At 41.8% G+C, this 13,165-nt stretch overlaps 1 protein-coding gene across 1 annotated transcript; it reads left to right on the plus strand.

Annotated features, from left to right (window-relative positions):
• The first annotated feature begins 578 nt into the window (after positions 1-578).
• timm22 (translocase of inner mitochondrial membrane 22 homolog (yeast)) lies at positions 579-11,577 on the plus strand. Its single transcript, XM_028806774.2, has 4 exons — positions 579-838; positions 4,649-4,845; positions 5,457-5,529; positions 10,684-11,577. Exons 1-4 carry the CDS (start codon positions 583-585, stop codon positions 10,758-10,760), a joined length of 603 nt encoding a protein of 200 aa, XP_028662607.2. The 5' UTR covers positions 579-582; the 3' UTR covers positions 10,761-11,577.
• The last annotated feature ends 1,588 nt before the right edge of the window (positions 11,578-13,165 follow it).

Genomic DNA, 13,165 nt, shown 5'->3' on the forward strand with positions numbered 1-13,165 from the left:
AACGTTTCTATCAATCCATATCAACGCAGCAAAATCTGACAGAAACCATAAACCAGGCACGGATTTTGTTTCCTTTACTTTTTACACCTACTGGGAACTTCTAGCTTTCCCATTTCAAGTCTCATTTCGAATAGTGTCTTCTCGACGTCTTTAACGCGGATACTTTAAACTTGTCAGTTAAGGCCCTTCTGTCAAGCCGATAGTAGGTGTCGAAGGAGCTTCGTGGATTTCTCAGACTTGCTTTTTAACAAAGCGTTTTACCAACCGCAGCAAAAAACGAGGACGACTCTGAAGAAAATGACAACCGGCCGCCGCTTTCCGGCCTTCAAACGCTCTCATCGCACGCACCGCCTCCTTCGTGACTCCGCCCACCTATCTGTGTCGAATCTGCAAGAGCCAATTCTGCGTTTCGTGTGTTTTGTATTCTTCATATTTCACACGTTGTAAAATGTCTGTATAATACATTAGGAAGCAGAAAATACATGTGTCACACTGTAATAAAAGATGACTAAGATAGTCATGTGTTTATGGAGTTATGTATTTTTTGTACACGTTACATATGTGCTGACCTTAAAATACTCGATGCATTTACTCAGTCTTGCTGTCATGGCGGCGGCCGGTAGCAAAGGTTCTAATTCTTCAGAAGCCTCTTTTGAGGCGTCCACGCTTCAGTACAGCCTCATTCTAGACCACCTAGTCGGGGAAAAAAGGCGTCCCCGAGAGCTACCCGCTGGAGTCACGGGAGGCCTCCCGAGTCCTCAGAAAAGCGACGAGCAGAAGATGATCGAGAGAGGAATGGAGAGCTGCGCGTTCAAGGCGGCACTGGCGTGTGTCGGAGGTGAAAGAAGGGTTCAATGATATTCGTTTTGCATGTTGATTTGACCTGGACACTTTAACACTCATGTCATATTTCGCGTCTTCTAGGTGTTGGGTATGTCATTGTCACCCGGCCATGTCAATTTAAACGACTGATAATCGCTGGCGATGTCACATTCACGTTTTCCGACTATGCGATGACCTTCCAGCAAGGCTGGCAGGTCCTGAAGACATGTCCAGACCAATAATAGCTAAAAACTAATAGCGGTACAGACCAGCCGAATAAACCTTTACATCAAAACACAGAACTTATACTGTCGAAGAGCGTGGGGAATTTCAGGAGCGACGATTAGATGGATAGATAGATACTTTATTAATCCCAAGGGGAAATTCACGCGAATTAATGCGAGGCGGGTGACATGAATTGCCCCCTTTGGGGTTTTGTGGTCTTTCATGCTGAAGAAGTTGGGGGCAGTTCTGTAACCCACCTCCTTGCAAGTTCGAGGGTGGGTTGTAGTCTACAATGTGACTTTTGCCAATACACTTTCAAACCAGCCCTTTAAACACACATTGCCACATCGATATTTTTATTCCAAGGACACTTGGGAAAAATAACCACATTTGGTGGAAAACCTGCACATCTGGCAAGCCTGCCTTCCAGTACAGTGACAGTCAATGGAGTGCAATCTGACCGAGCTGGCGCAGTATGAATGGTTAACAGGTACCGGGAGTTCAGCCGCAATCTCCTCTCAATATCCATTCTGTTTACGTACATAAAACACGACACATCGGACAGGCGAGCCTCTCTTCTGTTCGTGATGTCCAAAAGCTGTCATTTTCCTTATTCCTCTTGTGCAGTATGAATTGTAGTTTTGGATCAGCATTGATTGGTTATCAGCACTCACACGCACACTCTGCCCACCCCTACGACTAAAGACCAAGTCAAACCTGTTTGTCAGAGCGAGTCCTGAACCAGCAAGACTGAGACACTGGGTATGTCACATTACACGACTGTACAAACTCCCTGCGATTATGTAATCAAAAGGCTAAGGCTGAAAATCACTGGACAAACAACTCGCATCATATGATGTGGACTTAAATCGCTTTTCAACTTGAGGCTAGTGCTGTGACTCCTGGACAGAAGCTGAGCTGCGGTGCACCGTCGGTCACTCTCACAAACCCCTTCACACATTGTACTCTGGGATCTGGGAAAGCGTGGTAGTTATGCTAGTTAAGCAATGTGTAAGTTGTATGTGTATTTAAACAATGACTTGATGGCTTTGAAATGCCTAATGTTAATTAAGACTGCAGACTTCATACACACTCATTTCTGTACAACAAAACATTTTCTTCCAATTTCTTTCCTCCAATTTGCAAAACTTTGCATTCATGTATTCTTGGAGTGAATATTATGTTCCAGGTACAGCTCAGGCTTGGAAGGGATCCAGTTGGGAAGTCAAAAGGCTGCAGTCCCAGCCATTTACAGGCCATGTTTTCATAGACTTTGATGCCTGGAATGGTTCACTTCTGCCTGTGATGAGAATTAATGTCTCCCTATCTGAGGTCCGGTAAAAGCTGAGCATCTACCCCAAGTGCAGTTCTGAAACCCCGGGGGTCTTAGTGATTGAGAGTAGAGATTGTCATGACGCTAAGCATCACATGTATGTACAATTCATTCCCGTTTCACCACCTTGGACAGGCACAATGTGAGCAGAAGTCTGCAGACATACAGTAGCTGCCACTTTATAGATGATCTGCCATTCTTGTGTTTCTTGAGCTGTTCCAGGGCGGTTACTCACCAGTTGGGTTTAAACTCAACCACAGTCATCAATACGCTTGAAGGTACACAATTTCACCTTATTAAGTGATGGGTTTAAAAAAAAAAAAAACACTTAAGTTAGAAATTTAAACGATGACAGATTTATTATGAGCAATCTAGGATTTTGCAAATGTTTTTGTAAGTGAGGAAGGGGAGGTTATCATTTTTGTTTTTGCCCTTTTATTCCCCCCCCCCTCCCCATGCACTTTCTGATACAAACTAGAGGCTAAGATTAAAGCTGATTGGGTGAATATGAATTACTAGCCATGTGCGGCCAACTACGTTGCGCGTGTTAAAGTTGTCTGTGAAGGGCTCCCTGTTTAAACGCGGCTGCCAGTCGTGAACTGCGCCCTTCGTCGCACAGCATTATGATTTTTTTATAAGGGAAACAAAATTAGAAAACAAAACCCTTGGACATTGATTCGATAGGAATGGCCTACTTGGAATCACTTTCCGAATAGTAATTATGTGGTGGTGGAGGAGCATTTCTGCTTCTCTCTGTTCACAGTCCGTCTCATTTCCATGACGCTGTCGTTTCCTCTCATGATCTCTTCTCAACCTTTCTCCAATCTCGCAGGTTGCTTTGTGGCAATCCAAAGAGTAAGGAAGAAGCAATGCTTCTTTCTTGAACTCCAAATGCCGACTGATGGAAAATCACAGAAGTGTGCTCGACTTATATATTCTGACTGCCGACTCCCAAGAAGTGGGTGAACATTCGATTTGGACGAAGTGCTGCCAACGACGGTCGATAGAAACACAAAAAAGCCACAGTCTCGACAATGAAGCAGGTGTCAACGCCAGGTCTAAACACAAAGCAAGGTGTCGACGCCAGATCTAAACACAAAGAGTGCTATCGACAGTGTTTGTAAACAAAAGTAACAACCAAGGTGTTGTGTATTCAGCCAGTACAAACAGCACGTAGTCTCCTTTAGTTCAATCCTCTTCAATCACCACACTCCAACCTCATCCAACGATCCTTCCCCTCACTTCCTCTCCTCCTCCATCAGTACTGCCCTCTGCTGAACACAGCAGGAACACCACAGAAGGCAGTGAATTCGTGGACAAACAAAGATCAAGATCCAAATGAAGATTATATATAAAGATTGTCCCGATAAAAGAACTCTGAAGTTTTTTCAGGAATAACAGACACTCTAACATATCGGACTCTCCATCCACTTACTGGTCACTCTACATCCTCATCCTCACTTCTTGTCCTGAACGCTGGGTAGTGAAGGACACAATAAAATTGCAAGTACAAGCAGATAGAATGAGGGTCCTGGGCAGGCCTACTGGTTTCCCGCTCAGTGACCAGAGTAGGAGCTCAGCAATATGGGAGGACCTTGGGACAAAACCGCTGCTTCTCCTCATTGAGACTGACCACTTGTGCTGTTTTGGTCATGTAATTCAGAAACCCAGACAAGTTTTTTCTGGAGGTATACAGAGCATGGCCCACTGGGAGAAGACTGATGGAGTGATAATATCTCGTGAGTGTTCTTTGAGCGTCAGGGTATTCTGGAGAAATTTGCCGAAGATAAGGAGGGACTGGTCAGTGGTGCATAACATGTTACTATTGCGCCCCTTGCCAGAAAATACAGAATGAAGATGATGATGATGACTCAAGAAATCTCTTAATTGCAAGTGGATCATTGATATAAGTATTAAATAAAATCAGAACATACAGTAAGCCCTATTGAAATTTCAAGACTCGGACAGTCTTCATTCTTTTAATTTAAAAACTGTTATATTCTGAAACGGGCTTGTAGAGACAGATGGACAGGAGGTGCTTGGACAGTCAGTTACTTGTTTTTGGCTCCCACAGTTTTAAGCGTACGAGGATGATGGACCCCAAACTGGTATTTTCCTCTATGGAGCATTAGCAGGCAGTCTGATGTGACCAGTGCTGCTATTTGTGTTTATGAAGCAAGTCTATATTTTATTTTATTTTATTTTACTTGCCATGCTGACACTTATCCAGTTGATTTCCCCCCCACCCTCTTCTCTCTTTACATGCAGGTTTTGTTCTTGGGGGAGCGTTTGGCATATTTACTGCGGGCATTGACACAAATGTCGGATTTGACCCCAAAGACCCCTTAAGAACTCCAACTGCAAAGGAAGTGCTGAGAGACATGGGGCAGCGAGGGATGTCTTATGCCAAAAACTTTGCTATTGTAGGTGCGATGTTTTCCTGCACAGAATGCTTAATTGAATCGGTAAGTAGCTCCACTTAAAAGGGCATACAAATGGAGTGACTTAAAAGATAAATGACGTTTATCCAGTGTTAAGTGTGCTGGACATGTATCGTTTCTGAACGTCTGTAGTTTGGGCTGAACAAGTCACTGCTTAGGGGGACTCGGTGGTGGAGATGAACTGCCAGCCTTCATGCCCAGAGGTCCGTCTTTCTGCCTGTATATTTTTAATATCTGCGTCATTTTAGACTTGAAGATCTTCTAATAAAGATTACTTTTCCTTCTGTTGATATTAAGAATTTTATTCTGTTGAGTAATTATAATGTGTGCAGCTGAAACATTTAGAAAGATTTTTATTTTCAATGTAATGTTGTAGGCATTTCAGGTAGAGTCATTCTGAAATTGCCGGTTATTATGATCTTTGTTTTAAATGATTTTTTTTGGCGAAGGCCATCCTAAAGTATCCCCAAGTACATGTTCTGAAATCTAAATGTACATTCTGAGAACTCTAACTCTTGGCTGCGGTCTCCCTGCTGTCCACAAGGACGATTTGAACCTAAAGCTCCACTACTCTAATACAGTGCGACTCTTTCAGTAAAACCTGGCCTGCCAAACGTGTGTTTTTTCTTTCTTAGTATCGAGGGAAGTCTGACTGGAAGAATGCCGTTCTTAGTGGTTGTGTAACAGGGGGAGCAATTGGTTTTAGAGGTGAGTTTCACTATATATGTGCTCTTTTTTATTAACTCTTTGGGTTTTGTAATCAGTCAGCTAGCACTGGGTGAGTTAAGAAGGGCCTGCTTAACGTCCTTAGTGGGATGTTTACATCCAGAAAAAGATATCAATAAATGATTTTTTTTTTCAACAGGAAAAATTATGTACAACAGAAACATGCAAATACCAAAATGTCAGCATAAATACTGTAGGACAGGTACGTCTCGTGTCCACGGCTGTACAAACGCATAGCCCGATGGCACAGTCGGGACAGTAGAAGCGAGTTTCCACACTTTTCTTATAAGATTTTTCTATTGCTTGTGCATGAGAGGGTGGGATGTCTGTGCCTGAACTGCACCATTCGACCTGCACCTTGTGTTTTTGTAGGCTACCACAGTGCAGGGCTTAGTGACTTTCATATTTCCGGTGCTGCATTGTGAACAGTTGTTTAGATGGCTGGTATCTTTCTACTTTATTAGTCATTTTGCTTTTTTGTGCCACACAGCTACTTGCACACATCATGGTGGTTCCATCATACAGTGCCATCTGCATTAGTTTCACTGTCCGTGTCAATGTCTGATGACCAGTTCACACTGTCATCGCTGTCATTTGATTCAGCTAATGGTTTGGTTTCAGTTTGTTGTAAAGTGGTTTGTTACAGCGTCTCAGTTACGTGCCATCGCAGCAGAGTCCTCAGTCAAACAGCACTCGTGAATATTGAGGAGTTGGAGAAAAACACTTTGAAATATTGGTACTATGTTTGTTTTTTTTGCAGCATGATGTTATTTTATCCACTAGATGGCAGCAGAATGCTGTCCTGAGAGCACTTTGGCCATAATGTTGTTAAAGCCGATCATTACAGTCACCCCGAATATGAGTTTGTTCTAATAAGTTACACTAATTCACAATTTCATGGGATGCAACTCCCCAAGCTCACTGTAGCACAGGTATTCTGGCCAAAGTTAACTCCAGTGTGTGCAATATTTTCTTTAAATTATTTAGCTGGTCTCAAACCACTCTCTCCATTTCATTCTACAAATTTATGAATGGAGTTTGATCCGTTCAGGCTGTTACAGGATTTATTTCATGTCTGTCTCAGCCTTGTTGCCCAGAGCAGTATCCTAGCTGAGGGAGGTAAGGATGTTTGCTTATGGCACCTGATGGCATGCTACAGGTCATCTGATTAATAGATAGCTCTGCTCTTATCAAGGTAGGCACCATGACAATTCTACCATTTGCATCTGCCATCAGTCCTTAGCGACCTGGAGCTGTGCATTCATGGGGCTTTTCTCTGCTTCCTTCATTAGCGAGAGTTAAAAGGAACTGACATTCATGAGACCAGGCCTTCCAGTGCTGAATATTTGCATTTGTTTGCTCGCTGCAACTGCACCCTCTTCCTATTGTTGGAATTTGTTGGAGTTGTCTATTGTTACAGTAAATTTCATCTCTTACAAGATGCGAGTTGCAAGCTGTGAGATGTCCCTTTAGGCACTGCTCTATGCGGCTGGGTTACGAGGGTTAATCTCAAGTGTTAGGCCATCATGATGAAGTGGAGAGTGGAGGTCGTTGTTTAGAAGCAGCTTTGACCGAGGGCTTTGTAGTTTGTGAAGCCATTAGTAGTTACGCTCTACCAATGAAAATTTAGCATGAAAGCAACCATATGAAGTGTTTTTATTGTTCAAATTTCTTTACATTCAAAAGGTTCATCAATAAGGTGAGTTTATATTAACACTTAAGTTTAATGATACCCAGAAAGTTCTGCTTTTTCTATACATTTGTCTTGTAATATGTGTGAAAGATTTATTTTAAACGTGAGAGTCTCAAACAGTGTAAAGGTTATTAGTCTGGTAAGTATGTTCTGAAGTGCTTCTTTTGAGGAAGCGCTACTGAAAATGATTAAAGTGGAAACAGTTTCTTAGCCACAATAACTTTCTGAAAGCTTAGCTGGCGAAAAGCTGCTGGTGAGCAACATCTCAAGTAAAATCCACGCAATATTGCCAGTTAACTTGATTAAATTTAACTGTACATGTCTATGAAAAATAATTTTACTCAAAACTATGTATATATTGGGCGGCATGATGGCACAGTGGTAGCGCTGATGCCTCGCAGTTAGGAGACCCTGGTTCGCTTCCTGGGTCCTCCCTGCGTGGAGTTTGCATGTTCTCCCCGTGTCTGCGTGGGTTTCCTCCCACAGTCCAAAGACATACAGGTTAAGTGCTTTGGCGATCCTAAATTGTCCCTAGTGTGTGCTTGGTGTGTGTGTGTGTGTGCGCATGTGGGTGTCCTGCGGTGGGTTGGCGCCCTGCCCGGGATTGGTTGCCTGCCTTGTGCCCTGTGTTGGCTGGGATTGGCTCCAGCAGACCCCCGTGACCCTGTGTTCGGATTCAGTGGGTTGGAAAATGGATGGATGGATGGATATGAATATATTTAAAGAACTTTTCAAAGACAGTTTTGCCCATGGGGATTAACAAAGTATATAAAAAAAAACTTCCTTACCAAAATCTTATTAAACAAGGGTCTGTATACTTTTTGGTATTTGAAATTTTGTTTCAGAAAATATCATTTAAAAAAGAAAAAGAGACACTTATTTGATTTTTCAACTTAAAAGGGACAAATGCAAAACAATTACTTTTTTCCTTTTGTTCTTTTGCACATCAGAAAAGGAACATAATTGCAGTGATGGGACATTTTCATTCATGGCCTTAATAGACGGGGACTTTGCAGCTGATTTTGAGAACATTAGTGTAGCTCGCTTTTTTTTATAACTTACACGAAAAGTATCTCAATGAAGTCCCAGGAATGAGAGGTAAACGGGAAGGAAACACAGAGAGTGAAATCCGGTGGCAGATGCCGCTCTTCAAACACTTCCTGCATTTCCACCAACATATCCAGTTAAATGAATGGCCCCACTACTTTTCAGTATGTATTAGCGAAAATTATGAAATAAAATAGGAAATCGCAACAGTTTTTTTTTTTTTTTTTTTTTTTTTTGCATCGCTAAATAAATCACAGTGTTAAAAATTAACCAGAAAATACATTACCTAAGCAGAACATGAATTAATAAGAGGTCAAACAATACTGTGATGGTTAGGCAAACATCTTTTTATGTTGTTTACAGATTGTAGTTTAGGACAAATGCCATATCGTTCTCAAACCTATCTCTAAGTGTCATTTTCTTTTTCTGTGTAAAATAGTAGTTTTAAACAATAAAAAATCTATATGAACCTACATAGCTATCCGAGAAATGTGCTTGCTTTTTAAAGCAAACCAATGAGGTAGGTTGTTAAAAAGACGCTACCTTGCTCGCCATGTTTCCCACATGAAGGGAAAGGTTTTGTGAAAACAACAACTGCTTACACCTGTGACTAACAAAATGAAATATTAGATAGATAGATACTTTATTAATCCCCAAGGGGAAATTCACATACTCCAGCAACAGCATACAGATACAAAAAACAATATTAATTACCATATACACTCAAATATAAGCCAAGTTTTTCAGCACCCAAAATGTGCTGGAAAACGTCACCCTCGGCTTATATTCGAGTCGGGTCCTGCTGCGAGCGAGACAGACGGAGACAGAGACACAGACACACTGCGTGAGAGAGACACACGCGCCACAAGAGAGAAGGCTGGCTGCATAAGGCAGAGAAGGCATTTAAAGAATGCACTGGGCTTGTTTTTAAAGATTTAAATTAATGTACAGTAATTTTATTGGTATTTATTTTGATTATTGAAACTTACCAGTAGCTGCTGCGTCTCCCACCCTAGGCTTATACTCGAGTCAATAAGATTTTACAGTTTTTGTAGGTAAAATTAGGTACCTTGGCTTATATTCGGGTCGGCTTATACTCAAGTATGTACAGTAAGAGTGATAAAAACACAGTGCAAGGTGGAGAGTGCGAGGCAAGTTATTCATTATATATTTAATATGCTTTATACCAGGGGTGGGCAGAGTTAGTCCTGGAGGGCCGCAGTGGCTGCAGGTTATTGTTCTGACCTGGTCGCTTAATTATAAAGCAACTCTTGCCAATAATTTCATGGCTTCATAGTGCTTTAACTCTGCCATGTCAGGTAATTCTCATATCCTGGATTTTTTCCCTTTCTAAGGATATCATCCAAATGATTTGAAGGCTAAAATGGAGGAGTAATTCTCAGTCCTTCACTTTTATCTCTTCACTTTCCTTCCAAGTATTTAATTAAACCCAGTAGTGCATGATAAATACACACTGGTGTAAATGGTAACAAGCTAAATGCAGAAATGCTGGTCTCTTTTAAAGTCACTTGTATCTTACTGCTAATAAGGAACAATTAAAAACCGAGACTACGGCTGTTCAAGACTAGAATAAGCAATGAGGGTTCAAAATCTTAACGAGCGAGACAACTAAAGTGAAGCAGAAGTTTTACCTGAGCCACTGCGGCCCTCCAGGACTGACTTTGCCCACCCCGGTATAAACTTACACATTTGTAGTAAAATAGCTCTTATTATGGATAAAAGTTACAGCTGAATGTGTTATTATAAAGACCAAGCAATCGATTTTAAATTTAACTTAAATGTGTTCAGTTCACAGTATAGTTTTTTTACTTGGAATAAGTTATAAAAATGTTTACGTTTTAAGAAAAATAAGTTAAATTTATTCTTATTTTTTTTATTGAATTAGAATTAATCAATAAAAAGGGTAAAACCCATTTTTATTAATTTGCGTACAGTTAGCTATTTTGTGTTATTATTTTTCACACATGCAAGATTTATTTTTTAGTGTTCAGTGCTGTTTTTGTTTTTAAACTCGATTTTGAAAATGAATCTACCAAAGTGTACTTTTTGCACTAACCTGGTGATTCGCACACTTTCCGAGGCAGTCTTTCATTCTGCAGATCCTATAGCTGAAGACGACTACAGTAGATTGTTTAAGTTGACAAATTGTTGCTATGTTTGGGTAAAATAAACTTAACCTTAATTCAGTTGATAGGCATTGAGAAGAAAGTGATGGCAGAAATGGACTCCTGAAAGCGCATGAAACAAAATGGTTTTAAACTTCTCTTCCTCTTTTAATGATTTCCGCAGAACATCCTGTCCACTCCTATAAACATTCTGTATATCGACAGGGTGAAAGCTAAATGGATTATTTTTTCTTCTTTTCCTTCATTTAGCTGGACTGAAAGCTGGAGTGATTGGGTGTGGAGGCTTTGCTGCGTTCTCGGCAGCGATCGAGTACTATTTACGGTAATGCTGATCTCTGCATCAGAGGGGACGCTGCAGCAGTGGCTGTCAACTGTGGGCCACTAGGTGGCCACCATCTGGCTACTGGCCAAACTCTGTGCAAATGGAACCCAAGGGGCTGCCCTTATTATGTGAACAGTGAGGTTTGGATGCCTGTAAGCCAGCACTCATTTATTTCAGTATGTAACTTTTTATTTGTTCATCGATGTATTAAGGAAGCAAATGCAGTTGTATAAATGATCATGAAGGAGGACATCAACAGTAAAACTAAGAGCTTCGAACTGTCCGTTTTGTAAGTCTCTGAAGCCGATTACATAGAAGTATCACATACAGGAAACAAATGCCAAGAGATGGAATCCTAACCCCTTGAAAAATACTGCTTTGGAGTGCCATGCCTGCTGCAGAGCTCCACCTGATAGACCTGAGCACAAAATCTTTGCAGATGTCCATGCTGAACAGACGTGTCAAACCTGCTTGGGTCTGGAGATTGAAAGTAAGCTGGGTACAGAATCAACATCTAAAAAATGGACCACTTTTTAACTGTTAATCCAATTGAAAGTCGTGGTTTGGGGATGGGATTGTGGCCCTTGTAAACGTCAACAGATGTCACTAAGCTGCACAGAGTGAAAATGGAAGTAAAATATGTACATACATTGTCTCAAATTGGGGGCTTCAGTGATGCATTAGGGTGGGATTCTAGTAGGCTTTCAGCCTGGTGCAAGTCCTAACATCTTTTCTTAGGCATCGGGTCAGTAATGAGTTGTTCCAATGTTTATAATGACATGATTCCATTTGATAGATTGAATAAAAATAATTTGGTGACAGAAATGATTTGTTTTTTTTCCCCAAAAAAGATTTAACAAGTTTATTTTGTTCAACACAATATTGGCATTAGGTGTTTTTATTTTTTTAAGCAGGTCAGCCCAGATTCCCAGCCCACAGATAGAGATTCCAGCTCTTCCTGGGGAATTACTAAACTTTCCCAAATCAGCAGCTGGGAGATGTGCCGGGGCAGTTCTTGGGGAGGCATCCAGGGTGGTATCCTTACAACTTGCCTAAACCACCTCAGCTGGCTTCTGTTGAACTGGAGGAGCAGCGATTCTTCTTTGAGGCCTAGGTGAGGACGGAGATGGAGATCGACGGGCAAACCAAGAGTTTTATCTTTAGACTTGGCTCATCGCCACTGACCAGTATAGTGCCCACAGAACAGTAGCTCTAGAGCTCTAATTCACTTATCAATCTTGTATTCCCTTTTTCTGTCACTCATGAACAAGATACTCTTAACTCTTCCAATAACGGCAGTTGTTCCCCCATCATCTGGAGAGAGCAATCCACTTGTTTCTGAGACAGAACTATGACCTCGCTGCTTTGTACTGTGTGGTGAATTGCTGAGTGTGTGCCAAAGAGGACTTCATCATCTACATAAAACAACAATGCTACCCCTGTCTCCCCTACTGGACACCCTCGCATTCTCAGCTGTACCTTGGTATTCTGTCCATGAAAACCACAAACAGGAGTGGTGATGAGACACAGCCTTGACAGAGTCAGACACCCATAGGCAACAAATCTGACTTCACTGCAAGTATCTGGACACAGGTCTCACTGCGCTCATACAGGGAATGAATAGCACTCAAACCGACCCTATTACCCCACATTCCTGCAGCATATCCAGCATCACATGCTGAGGGACACCATCATAGGCTTCTTCCAAATCTACAAAACGCATGTAGACTGGGCTTTCATACTCCACTGCAACCTTAAGCAACTGAGTAAGGGAGAAGAGCTGGTCCACTGCTCCGTGGCCTGGGTGGACTCCACATTGTTCTTTTTGTATCTTAGGCTCAATCATCACATGGAGACTCCCTCCAGCACCCTAGCACAGACCTCATCTGAGAGGCTGAGGAGTGTGACCTCTTTGTAGCTGGAACACACTCTGGTTACCTTTCTCAAACACCACTCCACTCTTCCATTCTAAGGGAACTACTTACTTGCCTTCTATACCACCCTGAGTAGACACATTAACTAGGCTGTGTTGTCTTTCTACCCAAGCAGCCTTAAAACACTACACAGTCCTTGGACCACCATAGTGACGTTGGCAACATTGATGAGATCCCCAGCGTGTGTTCAACATCCCCCTAATAGAATAACACGTCTATTAGGTTGAGGAGTTGCTCGATTTCCTTAGAAGAGTTCAGGTTAACATAGTCTTGTCTAGGTCATGCCTTCCCTTCCTGAGGTGTCACAGTTTACCAGAACATCCTTAAGGCTCCATGACCTCCCCAAACACCTACCATGCTCACGTTTTTGCTTCCACAACTACTTTTGCAGCAGACTACTTAGACTGTTGGTAGATCCCAAGAGAGCATTTCTCTGAAATCTGCCTTCTTTGGTCTGACTGATTCCCTCATATCT

This window comes from Erpetoichthys calabaricus, chromosome 8, assembly GCF_900747795.2.
Source record: "Erpetoichthys calabaricus chromosome 8, fErpCal1.3, whole genome shotgun sequence".
Classification (NCBI taxonomy): Eukaryota; Metazoa; Chordata; class Cladistia; order Polypteriformes; family Polypteridae; genus Erpetoichthys; species Erpetoichthys calabaricus.

Excerpts from the sequence above, each read along its gene's own strand:
- timm22 (XM_028806774.2), top strand. The coding sequence starts at position 583 with ATGCATTTACTCAGTCTTGCTGTCATGGCGGCGGCCGGTAGCAAAGGT. Across the intron at positions 4,846-5,456 it reads CAGAATGCTTAATTGAATCG|TATCGAGGGAAGTCTGACTG; the intron begins GTAAGTAGCTCC and ends TTTCTTTCTTAG. Across the intron at positions 5,530-10,683 it reads GGGAGCAATTGGTTTTAGAG|CTGGACTGAAAGCTGGAGTG; the intron begins GTGAGTTTCACT and ends TCCTTCATTTAG.